At 54.9% G+C, this 16673-nt stretch overlaps 2 protein-coding genes across 4 annotated transcripts in view; both read right to left on the reverse strand.

Annotated features, from left to right (window-relative positions):
* Positions 1-12176, reverse strand: part of LOC112220654 — a 20563-nt gene extending 8387 nt beyond the window's left edge. Inside the window, exons 1-2 of the mRNA XM_042303183.1 lie at positions 8210-12176; positions 6080-6175 (exon numbers count right to left, since the gene is read on the reverse strand). Coding sequence (XP_042159117.1) covers positions 10424-11938 — 1515 coding nt within the window. The 5' untranslated portion in view covers positions 11939-12176 and the 3' untranslated portion in view covers positions 6080-6175; positions 8210-10423. The remainder of the gene's footprint in view (positions 1-6079; positions 6176-8209) is intronic.
* A 91-nt stretch (positions 12177-12267) lies between these two features.
* Positions 12268-16673, reverse strand: part of LOC112221081 (inositol polyphosphate 5-phosphatase OCRL) — a 28725-nt gene continuing 24319 nt past the window's right edge. For all 3 annotated transcript variants that reach the window (XM_042303180.1, XM_042303181.1, XM_042303182.1), the window contains 3 exons: positions 16055-16182; positions 15708-15819; positions 12268-15300 (listed from right to left, as the gene is read on the reverse strand). In XM_042303180.1, coding sequence (XP_042159114.1) covers positions 15176-15300; positions 15708-15819; positions 16055-16182 — 365 coding nt within the window. In that variant the 3' untranslated portion in view covers positions 12268-15175. The remainder of the gene's footprint in view (positions 15301-15707; positions 15820-16054; positions 16183-16673) is intronic.

Here is a 16673-nt window from a genome sequence, read left to right on the forward strand (position 1 = left end):
GACCCCGTCATGTACATCTTCAGGTAGCAATACAACTCCACGACCAACTTCCAGGCATCCATCACAGCAGAATGAAACACCCCAGCAGCCTGAACCTTGAGTAATGATGAGGCAGTCCATTCATCAGGGGAATATGTCTGATAATAATAGCAGTTAATAAAACAAAGGGGCACTGTGAGTCATCCGGTGCAGGGAGTTAGCAAGCGTGTACCTGAGGGAGTGTGTTAGCCAGCAGCCGAGTGGCCGGTCTCCACAGAGGAAAAAACAGTGATGGAGAGATGGAAGTGCCTCTCCTTTTCCCTTTCTCACTGTCCTCTCTCAGCTCTCTCTTTGCTCCTTTTCAGTCTCCCTCGACCTCTCTCTCGCATCTCTTGCTCGCTCTCCCGCCCACCGCATCGCCCTCCCTCTCTCCCTCATGCTCACTCTCCCTCCCTCCCCCTACCCAGCTCTCCCTCCCTCTGCCTCGCTCTCCCTCCCTCCGCCTTGCTCTCCATCCTTCCAAATCGCTCTCCATCCTTCCAAATCGCTCACCCTCTCGCTCGCTCTCCCTCGCTCTCCCTCCTGCTCGCTCACCCTCCCCTCGCTCTCTCGCTCTGCCTCCTCGCCCTCCCCAGCTCTCCTCCCCTCCCCAACTCTCCCTCCCTCCACCCTGCTCACCCCCCTCCGCCTCCCCAGCTCTCCCCCTCCCCAGCTCTCCCTCCCTCCGCCTCGCTCTCCCTCCCTCCCCCTCGCTCTCCCCCCTCCCCAGCTCTCCTCCCTCCGCCTCGCTCTCCCTCCCTCTGCCTCGCTCTCCTCCCTCCGCCTCGCTCGCTCTCCCTCCCTCCCCAGCTCTCCCTGCCTCTGACTCGCTCACCCTCCCGCTCGATCACCCTCCCTCACCCTCCCTCCCTCCGCCTCTCTCGCTCGCTCTCCTTCCCTCCGCCTCTCTCGCTCGCTCTCCTTCCCTCCGCCTCTCTCGCTCCCTCCCCCTCCGCCTCTCGCTCTCCCTCCCTCCCTCTCTCCCTCCCTCCCTCCCTCCTGCTCGCTCGCCCTCTTCCTCCCTCCCGCTCACTCTCCCTCCCTCCCCCGCTCTCCCTCCCGCTCGCTCTCCCTCCCCCACGCTCTCCCCCCCCCCCCCCCTCCACAGCTCTCCCTGCCCTCCCCAGCTCTCCCTCACCCTCCCTCCGCCTTGCTCTCCTTCCCTCCGCCATGCTCTCCATCCTTCCAAATTGCTCTCCATCCTTCCAAATCGCTCACTCTCGCTCGCTCTCCCTCGCTCTCCCTCCTGCTCGCTCACCCTCCCCTCGCTCTCTCGCTCTGCCTCCCTCGCCCTCCCCAGCTCTCCCTCCCCCTCCCCAACTCTCCCCAGCTCTCCCTCCATCCGCCTCGCTCTCCCTCCCTCCCCCTCGCTCTCCCCCTCCCTCCCCCTCGCTCTCCCCTCCCCCAGTTCTCCCTCCCTCCGCCTCGCTCTCCCTCCCTCCCTCTGCCTCGCTCTCCCTCCCTCCGCCTCGCTCGCTCTCCCTCCCTCCCCAGCTCTCCCTGCCTCTGACTCGCTCACCCTCCCGCTCGATCACCCTCCCGCTCGATCACCCTCCCACACCCTCCTTCCCTCCGCCTCTCTCGCTCGCTCTCCTTCCCTCCGCCTCGCTCTCCCTCCGTCCCTCCGCCTTGCTCTCCCTCCCTCTGCCTCACTCGCCCTACCCCCTCCCTACCCCTCGCTCGCTCTCCCTCCGCCTCGCTCACTCTCCCTCCCCAGCTCCCCCTCGCTCGTCCTCCCTGTGCCTCGATCTCCCTCCCTCTGCCTCGCTCTCCCTCCTTTCGTTCACCCTTCTGCTCGCTCTCCCTCCCTCCACCTCTCTCGCTCGCTCTCCCTCCCACCACCTCTCTCGCTCGCTCTCCCTCCCTCCCTCCGCCTCGCTCGCTCTCCCTCCCTCCCGCCTCGCTCACCCTACCCCCTCCCTACCCCTCGCTCGCTCTCCCTCCGCCTCGCTCACTCTCCCTCCCCCTCCCCAGCTCCCCCTCCCTGTGCCTCGCTCTCCCTCCCTCCCGCCTCGCTCGCCCTACCCCCTCCCTACCCCTCGCTCGCTCTCCCTCCCTCCGCCTCCTCAGCTCCCCTCCCTGTGCCTCGCTCTCCCTCCTTTCGCTCACCCTCCCGCTCGCTCACCGTCGCTCACCCCCCTCTGCCTCGCTCTCCCTCCCTCTGCCTCGCTCTCCCTCCCTCTGCCTCGCTCTCCCTCCTTTCGTTCACCCTCCTGCTCGCTCTCCCTCCCTCCGCCTCTCTCGCTCGCTCTCCCTCCCAGCGCCTCTCTCGCACGCTCTCCTCCCACCGCCTCTCTCGCTCTCCCTCTCTCGCTCGCCCTCCCTCCCTCCGCCTCTCTCGCTCTCCCTCTCACCGCCTCTCTCGCTCGCTCTCCCTCTCTCGCTCGCTCTCCCTCCCTCCCTCCGCCTCTCTCGCTCGCTCTCCCTCTCTCGCTCGCTCTCCCTCTCTCGCTCTCCCTCTCTCGCTCGCTCTCCCTCTCTCGCTCGCTCTCCCTCCCTCCGCCTCTCTCGCTCAGTCTCCCTCTCTCGCTCGCTCTCCCTCCCTCCGCCTCTCTCGCTCAGTCTCCCTCTCGCTCACTCTCCCTCCCTCCGCCTCTCTCGCTCGCTCTCCCTCCCTCCATCCTCTCTCTCTACCTCCCTCCCTCCCCTCGCTCTCCCTCCATCCCCCTCGCTCGCTCTCCCACCCTCCCGCTCGCTCGCCCTCTTCCTCCCTCCCGCTCACTCTCCCTCCTCCGCTCTCCCTCCCCCACGCTCTCCCTCCCTCCCCCTCCACAGCTCTCCCTGCCCCTCCCCAGCTCTCCCTCCCTCTGCCTCCTGCTCGCTCTCCTTCACCCGCTCTCCCACCCTCCTTCACCCGCTCTCCCTCCTCCTTCACCCGCTCTCCCTCCCTCCTCCCTCCCTCCCTCCACCCACTCTCCCTCCCTACCCCCTCGCTCGCTCTCCCTCCCTACCTCCCCCTCGCTCGCTCTCCCTCCCTCGCTCTCCCTCTCTCCCCTCGCTCCTCGCTCTCCCTCCCCCCCTCGCTCGCTCTCCCTCCCTCCCCTCCCTCGCTCGCTCTCCCTCCCTCCCCTCGCTCGCTCTCCCTCCCTCCCCTCGCTCGCTCTCCCTCCCCTCGCTCGCTCTCCCTCCCCTCGCTCGCTCTCCCTCCCTCCCCTCGCTCGCTCACCCTCCCCAGCTCCCCCTCGCTCGTCCTCCCTCTGCCTCGCTCTCCCTCTCTCTGCCTCGCTCTCCCTCCCGCTCGCTCACCGTCGCTAACCCCCTATGCCTCGCTCACCCCCCTCTGCCTCGCTCTCCCTCCGCCTCGCTCTCCCTCCTTTCGTTCACCCTCCCACTCGCTCTCCCTCCCCCTTGCTCTCCCTCCCTCTGCCTCCTGCTAGCTCTCCCTCCCTCTGCCTCCTGCTCGCTCTCCCTCCCTCCCTCATGCTCGCTCTCCCTCCCTCCACCTCGCTCGCTCTCCCTCCCTCACCAGCTCTCCCTCCCTCTGCCTCGCTCACCCTCCCGCTCCTTCCCTCTGCCTCGCTCGCTCTCCCTTCCTCCGCCTATCTCGCTCGCTCTCTCCCTCCCTCCCCCCTCGCTCGCCCTCCCTCCTCGCTCGCCCTCCCTCCCACGCTCGCCCTCCCCCTCGCTCTCCCTCCCTCCCCCCCCACGCTCGCCCTCCCCCTCGCTCTCCCTCCCTCCCCCACGCTCGCCCTCCCCCTCGCTCTCCCTCCCTCCCTCGCTCTCCCTCCCTCCCCCCTCGCTCGCTCTCCCTCCCTCCCTCACCCTCCCTCCCCTCGCTCGCTCACCCTCCCTCGCTCTCCCTCCCTCCCTCCCTCGCTCTCCCTCCCTCCCCCTCGCTCGCTCTCCCCCTCCCTCGCTCTCCCTCCCTCCCCCTCGCTCGCTCTCCCTCCCTCACCCCCTCACCCTCCCTCCCCTCGCTCGCTCCCCCTCCCGCCCTCGCTCTCCCTCCCTCCCCCCTCGCTCGCTCTCCCCCTCGCTCTCCTTCTCCCTCCCTGCCCCCCTCGCTCTCCCTCTCCCTCCCTCCCCCTCGCTCGCTCTCCCTCCCCTGCTCTCCCACTCTCCCTCCCTCCCCCTCGCTCGCCCTCCCTCCCTCGCTCGCTCTCCCTCCCTCGCTCCCTCCTCCCTCGCTCTCCCTCCCCCGCTCGCTCTCCCTCCCTCCCTTCCCCTCGCTCGCTCTCTCTCCCTCCCTCACTCTCCCTCCCTCCCCCCTCGCTCGCTCTCCCTCTCCCGCTCTCCCTCCCCTCTCTCCCTCCCCCTCTCCCTCTCTCCCTCCCCCTCGCTCGCTCTCCCTCCCCCGCTCTCCCTCCCCCTCGCTCGCTCTCCCTCCCTCGCTCTCCCTCCCTCCCCCTCGCTCGCTCTCCCTCCCTCACCCCCTCGCCCGCTCACCCTCCCTCCCCTCGCTCGCTCTCCCTCCCCTGCTCTCCACTCTCCCTCCCTCCCCCTCGCTCGCCCTCCCTCCTCGCTCGCTCTCCCTCCCTCGCTCTCCCTCCCTCCCTCGCTCTCCCTCCCCCGCTCGCTCTCCCTCCCTCCCTTCCCCCTCGCTCGCTCTCTCTCCCTCCCTCACTCTCCCTCCCCTCCCCCTCGCTCTTTCCCTCCCTCTCTCCCTCCCCCTCTCCCTCTCCCTCCCCCTCGCTCGCTCTCCCTCCCCCGCTCTCCCTCCCCCCTCCCTCGCCCTCCCTCCCTCTCCCTCCCTCCCCCTCCTCGCCCTCCCTCTCCCCCCTCGCTCTCCCTCCCTCCTCGCTCTCCCTCCCTCGCTCTCCCTCCCTCCCTCGCTCCTCCCTCCCCCGCTCGCTCTCCCTCCCTCCCTTCCCCCTCCCTCGCTCTCTCTCCCTCCCTCTCTCTCCCTCCCTCCCCCTCGCTCGCTCTCGCTCTCGCTCTCCCCGCTCTCCCTCCCCCTCTCCTCTCTCCCTCCCCCTCGCTCGCTCTCCCTCCCTCCCCCCCGCTCTCCCTCCCTCCTCCTCTCCTCCTCGCTCTCCTCCCTCCCTCCTCTCCCTCCCCGCTCGCTCTCCCTCCCTCCCTCCCCCTCCCTCCCTCCTCTCTCCCTCCCTCCCTCTCCCTCCCCCCCCTCGCTCGCTCTCGCTCTCCCGCTCTCCCTCCCCCCCCTCCCTCCCTCCCCCTCGCTCGCTCTCCCCCCCTCCTCCCTCCCCCCTCGCTCGCTCTCCCTCCCTCGCTCTCCTCTCCCTCCCCCTCGCTCGCTCCCCCTCCTCCCCTCGCCCGCTCTCCCTCCCCCCCTCGCTCGCCCCCCTCCCTCCCTCGCTCTCCCTCCCTCCCCCCCGCTCGCTCTCCCCCCCCTCTCTCCCTCCCTCTCCCCCTCGCTCGCTCTCCCCCTCGCTCTCCTCCCTCCCTCCCCCCCCCTCACTCTCCCCCCCCCCCCCCCCTCCCTCCCTCCCTCCCCCCCTCGCTCGCTCTCCCTCCCCCCCGCTCCTCCCTCCCCCTCTCCCTCCCTCCTCCTCCCTGCCTCGCTCTCCCTCCCCCCCGCTCTCCCCCTCCCTTCCCCCCCGCTCGCTCTCTCTCCCTCCCTCACTCTCCCTCCCCCCCCTCCCTCGCTCTCCCTCCCTCTCCCTCCCCCCTCTCCCTCCCCCCTCCCTCGCTCTCCCTGCCTCGCTCTCCCTCCCCGCTCGCTCTCCCTCCCCACCTCGCTCTCCCTCCCTCCCTCCCTCGCTCTCCCTCCCTCCCCCTCGCTCTCCCTCCCTCCCCCCTCCCTCGCTCTCCCTCTCCTCCGCTCTCCCCGCCCTCCCTCCTCCCTCCCTCCTCGCTCGCTCTCCCTCGCTCCCTCCCCCCCGCCCGCTCTCCCTCCCTCCCCCCCCCCTCCCCCCCTCCCTCCCTCGCCTTCCCTCCCCCCTCCCCCTCGCTCGCTCTCCCTCCCCCCTCTCTCGCTCTCCCTTCCTCCCACCTCCTCGCTCCCTCCCTCCCTCCTCGCTCGCTCTCCCTCCCTCCCCCTCCCTCCTCCTCGCTCTCCCTCCCTCCCTCCTCGCTCGCTCTCCCTCCCTCCTCGCTCTCCCTCCCTCCTCCCTCCTTGCTCGCTCTCCCTCGCTCCCCCTCCCTCCCCCTTCTCTCTTACCGTCTCATGCTCTGCATCCATGTGGGCCAGTTGTTCCTGGTAGATTTCCACCTGCTCCCTCAGGGCCAGACAGTCTGCCGTCTCTACATCCACTTCCTACAGGAGGCAGCAGAGAGCTAGATCAATAGAAAACCAACAGTGCTCATCAGATAACCACAAACACTATTAGTTGTTCCAACTAAACCCGTAGTCCCTACCCGCTATGCACTTGTTTAGATCTCATGAGATTGGATAGGTGTTAACAATATGTTGAAAGCTCCAGCTTGTCTTCTGATAGGCTGGATGGCATTTTCACAATATTGCTTACACTAGTATTTACAAATCCTGGTTCTGGGGACCCAAAGGGGAGCAATAAGACACTTGATTCAACTAATCAACTGGTCATAAAGTCTTTAGCTTAATCAGGTGTATTGGTGCTAGGCAAAAACAAACATATGTCCCCTTGACCAGGAGTGGAAAACACTGGCTTACACCAATCCAATCCTTTAATATCTACATGAGTGCCTAGGGGGAAAGAGGTAAGAAGAAGGTGCTAGGGTCTATTTGAAATTCAGCACATAAGAACCATGACACACTCTATTCCTTCAGCCAGCAGGTAGCAAGCTAGACACTGCAATGCAGAGAAGGGGGGGGGGTGGAAAGAGCTAATTAGCTTTTAGCTCATCCAGCCCTTTTTAAGTGCCTGATTAATTGGTGATGAATTCAATTACTCCTGGTGCTAGCATTTACATCTGAATGACAAACGAGTAAGGCCCAAGGGGTGGGAACCTTTCTGCTGTGGCTGCTGGAACACATGGGGCCCTGATGGATGTCACACAAGAGGCAGGCGGTCTGTTGCTGTTATCTCTAGGCAAACATGAGCCTGTCAATTGGAGAGAGTTTTGCGCTCGCAGACTGTGGACTGTAAAGACTAAAGAAATCCCCCCTACATGACCCTTCTCCTCTCATCGCTTAAGGTTAGCTGTGCTTTATCGCACCGTCTACTGCTTTGAATTAGAATCAGCTCGCTCCTCCGGCCTTCAACACGTTGTTGCTGCTGAACCAAACATTGTATCCATAGCCCCAGATACAAGCTCAAAAGAACACTCAGAGAATTGGCTGACCAGACAAGACCAGACCAGACCAGACAATGGAAGCTGTCCAAAATGTAGCTTAATCAATAGCCAATGGCAAGGCTGGACTTCAAATACCCAGCCATGCCTTGTTGACCCCTTCCAAGGCCTGTCTGTCGGCCTGTCTGTCTTCCGAGAAAGACTGTAGCCTCGTCCCGAGGAGCTGCTTCCAACACTGGTTCACAATCACATTCAATCTCTCTTCTCCTTTCCACTCCCTGCCTGTGTCCTTTTCCCACCGGCTCTAGTCTCTATCCACACTCCAGCTGCCTTCCTATCGGAGCCAGAGGCTGAGCCAGCCAGCAGCATTACTGCTCCGACTATATTACTGTCTGTATTACATCTGTATGGGATAAAAGCCTGAATGACTCAATAAGGAGACATGAAAACAGCTTCTCCCACATCTGGGCTGACATTGGAGAGGGGTGTGATGTGGCAGGCAGGGAGGGAATGAGAGGAAATGGGATAGTAGGGTTTGTTAAGACTGGGGTTCTCAGGTTGCGTTGTGGCTGCCGGCCCAGACTGTAGGACTGATGATCAGTTCAACAAAGTGGATAGAGATCTATAGAGCTACAGAGGAGCTGCTGGGCTATGATGAGACACACAGCTGATATGTGTTTAATAGGAGAGGATTAAACAGTGTTGGCAAGTCGTGGCAATAGTGCCATCTAGTGGTTATTATAGTTTAGTGCAGTTGCATTAACGCTCCCAAAGAGATATTGGCCCTCTGAATGTTCAGATTAATTATCTTTCTTTCCATCCTTCTTTGCCTATTTGCATTTCGAAATATTTTCTTTTTGAAGATGATTGTACTTCATTGCAGATGAAAATTGGGTACAAAAGTTGAGCTACCACAAGTTAGATCTATGTCTTTATGCATGTTCTATATCGACAGTAGCACACATTAAAAGTCTACTCATTGTCAGAGAATATATAACAAACGAAGACAACAAATCAACACAATTACGAAACAATAACACCAAAATGGCCGCCAGGGGTGCAGGAGTGAGGTCATTACCAGGCCAACATCCTCCCACTCCAGTCGGATGAGTGTCCTCTGCTGGACGGTCTGCTCATACTGCTCCTGCAGACAGTCCAGCTCTCTCCTCAGCTCCTCTAAATCACACGGGCTCCAATCCTGGACACACAGTGGCTTATCAGTCTGGCACTGGTAGGTAGTGGTAACGGTCTGTTTCCTCGCTCCTAGTGGGATATGAATGCCTCCATTCCACTGTATTGTTCATATGTACCCTCTTCCTTAAGCAGTCTCTCCACCATGTCATCCAGGCTGCATTCAGGGACAGCTAGGACAGTGGAGGTGGTCTGTTGGGCAGCCAGCCTCTCCTGCAGCTCACAGATCGGGGCCTCCAGAGACTCATTGTCCTCCTCAAAGCAGCGCACCTAAAGGGCACAAACAGCACGTACAATGATATAGCATGCTTTTTTTACACAGGAAATTACATGCATTGTTAGGGTTGCAAAATTCTGATAATTGTCCAGACAATTGCTTGGTTTTCCAAACATCCCGGTTGGAGGATTCAGATTATATGCTTATCTCTGTCTGATTTCAGGTATATTCTAACCATGATATCTGCGAAAGATGGGACTTTGGGGAAAGTTACTGGAATTTTACAACCCTGTGTATGTTACATTTAATGGGTTGCTTCCTTGGAGCATCTGGCTACAACATACAGTTTAAGAAAAACACTTTTGATTTATCGTAGCGTTTTGCACTGGTTATATGGTGATATGGTGTTGGTCCATCTCAAAACAATGTTTGCTCAACCTTAGGACAATGTTCCTACAACCGTAGGACAATGTTTAGAGGGTTGAATCCATCCCGGCTTCACCATGTTGATGAGTGCCACAAAACGATCATGGCGAGAATAACGCTGTGGTCTTCAGTGAATTGGACCAGACTCTCACACGTACACTCCTCAGCAGCCACACCCCTGTGGGAGGGGTGCACACCACACACACACACATCTATAGGCTAAATATCACAAGTATTGGTTCGTTTTGTGCATGTACATTGAAAATCAAGGGCCACAAGATCGCAATCTCTGAAAAGTCTTGAATGAATAGCATTGCTGCTCCTCCCAAATCAGCTCTGTGTAAATTAACACCGCCCGGGTAACCTGATTTCATTGTTTGATGCAAGTACAAAAGGCGTTTGTCATCACCTTTCAAACTTTTCCCTTGCGACGAACAAAGCGTAACTAACACTAAACACTATGGTAAACGGAGTGACATTCTATACTGTATATAGAAATAGTGCAAAGCTTACCTCAGACATACTTCAGTGAAAGAAAACAAACATCTGGTCATAACTCAAACTTTGTTGAATTCTGAAACGGGCAAATTATCATAAACCTTACAAGTACTGTATGTCTCAACCCATCTCCAATTTGCACAACACAATACAAACATCATATTCTTTCCATTAGCCTCCTTCTAGTAAAGCAGTGTCACTCAAACTCTGGTGACTGGACCAGAAACGGTCCCTAACATGTTGCTGCCCGGTCCTTCAGAGGGTTGTCTGCTACATTCTAGTTTAATGCAAGAAGTCCCCCAAGAAGCTTCCCAGCCTCTGTTATAAAAAAGGTTGAGACACCCTGCAGTAAACCATCCTCGGTGCACAGTGTTCTCCATACAGCCCATCTCCTGTAGTAAACCATCCTCGGTGCACAGTGTTCTCCATACAGCCCTTCTCCTGTAGTAAACCATCCTCGGTGCACAGTGTTCTCCATACAGCCCATCTCCTGTAGTAAACCATCCCCAGTGCACAGTGTTCTCCATACAGCCCATCTCCTGTAGTAAACCATCCCCAGTGCAGTGTTCTCATACAGCCCATCTCCTGTAATAAACCATCCCTGGTGCACAGTGGTCTCCATGCAGCCCTTCTCCTGTAGTAAACCATCCTCGGTGCACAGTGTTCTCCATACAGCCCATCTCCTGTAGTAAACCATCCTCGGTGCACAGTGTTCTCCATACAGCCCATCTCCTGTAGTAAACCATCCTCGGTGCACAGTGTTCTCCATACAGCCCATCTCCTGTAGTAAACCATCCCCAGTGCACAGTGTTCTCCATACAGCCCATCTCCTGTAGTAAACCATCCCCAGTGCACAGTGTTCTCCATACAGCCCATCTCCTGTAGTAAACCATCCTCGGTGCACAGTGTTCTCCATACAGCCCATCTCCTGTAGTAAACCATCCTCGGTGCACAGTGTTCTCATACAGCCCATCTCCTGTAGTAAACCATCCTCGGTGCACAGTGTTCTCCATACAGCCCATCTCCTGTAGTAAACCATCCCCAGTGCACAGTGTTCTCCATACAGCCCATCTCCTGTAGTAAACCATCCCCAGTGCACAGTGTTCTCCATACAGCCCATCTCCTGTAGTAAAACCATCCCCAGTGCACAGTGTTCTCCATACAGCCCATCTCCTGTAATAAACCATCCCTGGTGCACAGTGTTCTCCATACAGCCCATCTCCTGTAGTAAACCATCCTCGGTGCACAGTGTTCTCCATACAGCCCATCTCCTGTAGTAAACCATCCCCAGTGCACAGTGTTCTCCATACAGCCCATCTCCTGTAGTAAACCATCCTCGGTGCACAGTGTTCTCCATACAGCCCATCTCCTGTAGTAAACCATCCCCAGTGCACAGTGTTCTCCATACAGCCCATCTCCTGTAGTAAACCATCCCCAGTGCACAGTGTTCTCATACAGCCCATCTCCTGTAGTAAACCATCCTCGGTGCACAGTGTTCTCCATACAGCCCATCTCCTGTAGTAAACCATCCCCAGTGCACAGTGTTCTCATACAGCCCATCTCCTGTAGTAAACCATCATCGGTGCACAGTGTTCTCCATACAGCCCATCTCCTGTAGTAAACCATCCTCGGTGCACAGTGTTCTCCATACAGCCCATCTCCTGTAGTAAACCATCCCCAGTGCACAGTGTTCTCCATACAGCCCATCTCCTGTAGTAAAACCATCCCCAGTGCACAGTGTTCTCCATACAGCCCATCTCCTGTAATAAACCATCCCTGGTGCACAGGGTTCTCCATACAGCCCATCTCCTGTAGTAAACCATCCCCAGTGCACAGTGTTCTCCATACAGCCCATCTCCTGTAGTAAACCATCCTCGGTGCACAGTGTTCTCCATGCAGCCCTTCTCCTGTAGTAAACCATCCTCGGTGCACAGTGTTCTCCATACAGCCCATCTCCTGTAGTAAACCATCCTCGGTGCACAGTGTTCTCCATACAGCCCATCTCCTGTAGTAAACCATCCTCGGTGCACAGTGTTCTCCATACAGCCCATCTCCTGTAGTAAACCATCCCCGGTGCACAGTGTTCTCCATACAGCCCATCTCCTGTAGTAAACCATCCCCAGTGCACAGTGTTCTCCATACAGCCCATCTCCTGTAGTAAACCATCCTCGGTGCACAGTGTTCTCCATACAGCCCATCTCCTGTAGTAAACCATCCTCGGTGCACAGTGTTCTCCATACAGCCCATCTCCTGTAATAAACCATCCCCAGTGCACAGTGTTCTCCATACAGCCCATCTCCTGTAATAAACCATCCCTGGTGCAGTGTTCTCCATACAGCCCATCTCCTGTAGTAAACCATCCTCGGTGCACAGTGTTCTCCATACTGCCCCACAATCTCTGTTGGACCCTCCATTCTGACTCCACTGCTCCTCCTCAAACTGACGGCGGTAGGAAGACACTCTCACCATGGCCATGGTTAGTTTACTGGGACTGGTACTGCAGGTGGGGGCTACAGTAACTAACACAGCCAAATGGATGATAGTGAGTCCAGGTTGAGGACTTTATACATGGAGATGAGGGGGAATGTTTCATCCCAGCCCGCTGACTGGTCTAACTACAGGGGTTAGCGTCTGCAGCTGGACATTTGACATGAAGCAGACAAGTCAGCTATAGTAAGTATGTCACAATATTGTTGTTTTTCATCTAGATGGTGTTTTACAGGATAGAAAGGATTCCCAAAGGGCTGTTGAGTGTTTCACCTGTGAACAACTGGGTACACCAATAAAAGAGGTTAGATACAAAGTGTTTTTTTCATACATTATTTTATTTCCGTTAAATAAATTAAAAATACCAAAAACAGCTGTGCACATGTAGCATTATTACTAGACAGACCATTACAAAAGCCACAGTATGAAGGGGAGTAGAGCAGGAAAAGACAACACATGAAAACACAGACAGGGAATGAAGGGACAGCTAGGACAACATGAATGTAGGCCCAATTTGAATATTCAATTCTGACAATATCTCTGCAGCTGGGGATAACCTCGTCTCTGATGTAAAAGCTTTGTGTTGTGAATGAGATGACAATCTCAGATTCACTGTTCCTCCTCGGTAAGAGTCCGAGACAACAGGTAGGACCAATCCATTCAGGGCCAATCATGGTTTGGCAAAGCTAAGCAAAGCGCTTAAGTCTATGACAACTCTGAAGAATGCTGCAAGCGCATCGGGCCCATTTTAGAATGTACTGTACGGATGATTGCAGTCCGGAAGTCACACAGGACTTGGGCCAACTCCACTCAAAATCCTCTCTGGGTGAGAGCTGAGAGAGAGACAACCAAATTGTTAAGTGCTTTGATTAACAGCCTGTCATTGTGTTAGCTACAAAATCATGCGATATTAAAAAACACTTTAAAACTTTGAATGCCTTTTCTGTAGCTTTTCTGGCTAGATTACAGTACATGTCTGTTGACTAAGTAACAGGCTTTTCTGGCTAGATTAGTTGACTGGAGACATAAGAGAGGGAAACGTTTCCAGTGGAAACAAGTGTCATAGACCAAGCGTGTCACACAACAGGCCAGCCAGGAGCTGTTTTCACGCCTTATTACCAACGTTACTAGACGACAGTGTGGAAAACAAAGGGAATAAACACTGTAGAAATGTCACAGCATTAGAGTTCCCCGTTTCACAACCATAACACATTCCACGACAGCATTAGAGTTCCCCGTTTCACAACCATAACACGTTCCACGACAGCATTAGAGTTCCCCGTTTCACAACCATAACACGTTCCACGACAGCATTAGAGTTCCCCGTTTCACAACCATAACACGTTCCACGACAGCATTAGAGTTCCTCGTTTCACAACCATAACACGTTCCACGACAGCATTAGAGTTCCTCGTTTCACAACCATAACACGTTCCACGACAGCATTAGAGTTCCTCGTTTCACAACCATAACACGTTCCACGACAGCATTAGAGTTCCTCGTTTCACAACCATAACACGTTCCACGACAGCATTAGGGGGGAAAAAACAGTTTTGTCTCAGCGGAGAGTAATGAACATCTAAATCCTGTTCAACCTGCACTGTAAAAAATGCTTTGCCACTGAAAAAAGTATTAGGGTATGTCCGAAATGGCACCCTTTCCCCTATGTAGCACACTACTTTTGACCAGCGCTCTCTGGTCAAAAGTAGTGCATTATATAGGGTATAGGGTGCTACTTTAGATGAAACTCAAGACAGTAAAACAGGGCATTATATTGTCTGAATCGAATGTGACAAGAAAGGCCCCTGCCTGAGCACACAGGCCCCAATACAATGAGGCCCTAACCAGTATGAAGGCAGACAGCGAGGCAGACGAGGCTGAAGCGAGAAAATAAACATATAAACAAGCATTTAAACGATGGTACCTGCATGACCAACAAACAATACATACATATTGAACACCACCATAATAAGAGGTGACAGCAGAGTCAAAAAACCCACAAGAGGTCAATGCGGACAGGAGAGGGACTGTTTGCAACAGTTAAGACATCGATGCCGTAGTGGGTTTGTCTTTGTTATGTTCTGTAGCAAACTGTAGGGAGGGTTCTTCCCGGACTCAAGACTAAAAGCCAACTAATTTTAGTCATGTAGCAGACACTGTTATCCAGAGCGACTTACAATTAGTGCATTCATCTTAAGATAGCTGGATGAGACAACCACATTGAACCACTCTTGAAACAACAAAAAAAAGCATGTTCAATCGCGAATGTTAACTCTCCAATAAGATGAATCTGGGTCTGAGAAACTGAGATAACGCTCAATATCCAAAATGTGGTCTCTTAAAAGAAGTATGAAGTTGAAATAAACTCTAAAGATGGTACAAAGTTATGTAAGGAAAGAATATAAATCATAAATAACATTTGTTTAAACCATAGCCCACTGACAGTTCTAACACATCTCCCAATATGTCTCCCAGATCCCAGAAAGGGCTGCTCCGGATTGTCATCATTATCTTGTAGAAGAACGTCAAACTTCCTTGGTCGGTATTTCGGACAAGCAAGAATTCATTTAGTCTCTCTGTGTTCCCCAGAAGTCTCTTGCGTGCGATATCACTACGTACCCATGGGTTGAATCATTCACTCTGAGAGGAGTATCCACCAGGTAGAATGCGATCCAAATTTTCTGCACGACCCTCTACGTGTATCTTTAGTGTAACGTACTAACAGATCATCATTATCTTAGTATCTGTGGGTTCCTACATACATATTGTACTTCCATTCAGAGTTCATATTCAAATCAGGTAAAGGGAGTCGTTTTGGCATGGAACAGTCCTCAGTGGGGGTTGAATGGGGCACGGAACAGTCCTCAGTGGGGGTTGAATGGGGCATGGGTTGCCTGGGGAGTGGGGCGTCAGTCAGTTGACTGTTCACTGTCACTCCAAGCTGCCCAACACCTAAACTCCTGGTCCTGCAGCCACACAATGAGCAGAGATAAACTATGGGACTTGGTTAATGGTGATGGTTGTGAGTGACTGAAGTACAGCACTACAAAGGCTGGGGCATTGATAAGAGTCTGATAAGAGAGGGTCCCATATAATTGCACTGTTTGTTCTCCCACAACACAATCCACCATGGTCCCTTACACACATACATGGACCGTGTGTCCACCAAAACCCCATTCCTCAGTCTGTCATCAAAAGGTCCCGGCTGTCTGATCCCCTGACCCCTCACTCCTCGTCCCCTCCCATGAGGAAGCCCAGAATGAAGTCGATGGCTCTCTGTCGGTCCTGCGCTGTCTGTCGGCCCACCATGTTGGGCGGGGGTCGGATGAGCAGGCTGGCAAAGAGGGTAGCTGGCATGGGGCACAGTGGAGGAAAGAGAGGTAGAGGAAGATGTGAGAAAGACGCATTTCTAAAGCAAAATGGGTTTAGAGCCGTTTCATTTCAATTCAGTCAGGATTCACTGAATTGAAACTCCAGTTAAATGTTTTATCAACATTACTGAAAATAAATCACATTTTTCTATTCTAGACTTGGGAATTTCATTTCCTGAATTAAAGTAGTATTGACCCTAAATCTGGGTCATGTTCAGTATGGAAGATACGTTTTGAATTGGAGAGAAGCGGGGACATACTACTATATCTGAACATGTCCAATAAGAACACAGATATTTGCATTCCGTGACATAAAGCTTTGCTACAGTGTACCCTACTGAAAAAGCACATGTAGGTTATAGAAAATGTGGCCATGGGGAACTGACCTATGAGGTTGGCAGTGAGGTTGTTGTTGTGGGCATATTTCAGCAGCTCCTTGAGGAATGCCATCAGGTAGCGGAAGACGTTGCGGTGAGCCCGGGGCAGCTGGGAGATCAACTGACAAAACAGCCCAGAGAAAAGACAGATGAGAACTACAACCAGCCCCTTGTAGAGCCGAGAGGACAAACTATGTTGTACGTTTTACAATGATTATACATATATATTAACTTTATTGATGCAACAAAAGTCAATGACTCCTACTCATATCCATTTCCAGATTCATATAAAATGACTTTTATGTGAAAATATTTCATGTTAGGCCACCCTAAAATCGTAATTGAATTCACTGCACCTGTTTGCAGAGGCGGCTGTCATGGGAGCAGTCCAGGCTGCGCTGGTAGTGCTCGTAACAGACCACTGGCTCCGGCAGAGCTTCCAGGAATATCAACAGGGCCTCGGCCACTGAGTGGTTACAACCAGCTGACACACAGTCAGGGAACAGTCAGAAACAGTCAGACAAAGTTGGGGGGACACAGATTTGTGGCCGAGGGTGGGTGTACAGTGTTTGAACATGACTACATGTTGGATCCCTGATCTACAAATCCCCTTGAATCCTAAACAGCTACTCATTACGTGATGAAGATTAGCAATCAGTTCAAAGTGATCCCCTCAAACAAGCTGGTTGTGTGTGTGTTGGTGGGTGAGCATACGGACGGACAGGAAGATTGCACACCGTACACCCCCCAACTACCACAGATATCATACTTCCTCCACACTGCTAATCTATGCCTTGGCACCAGTCTGTGTATAGCAGCCGCTTTATCGCAGTGACCCAACTAACTGTGTGGCATCTCAGTCACAGTGTCCTGTTACAGGGCTGGGCTTACTAGCGGATCTGGGCCAGGGGGGTTGGAATGACTAGGGTCATATGAGTAAGGATTACGGATGGAGTCAGGAATGACTGGGGTCAT

Source organism: Oncorhynchus tshawytscha, linkage group LG21, assembly GCF_018296145.1.
Source record: "Oncorhynchus tshawytscha isolate Ot180627B linkage group LG21, Otsh_v2.0, whole genome shotgun sequence".
Taxonomy (NCBI): Eukaryota; Metazoa; Chordata; class Actinopteri; order Salmoniformes; family Salmonidae; genus Oncorhynchus; species Oncorhynchus tshawytscha.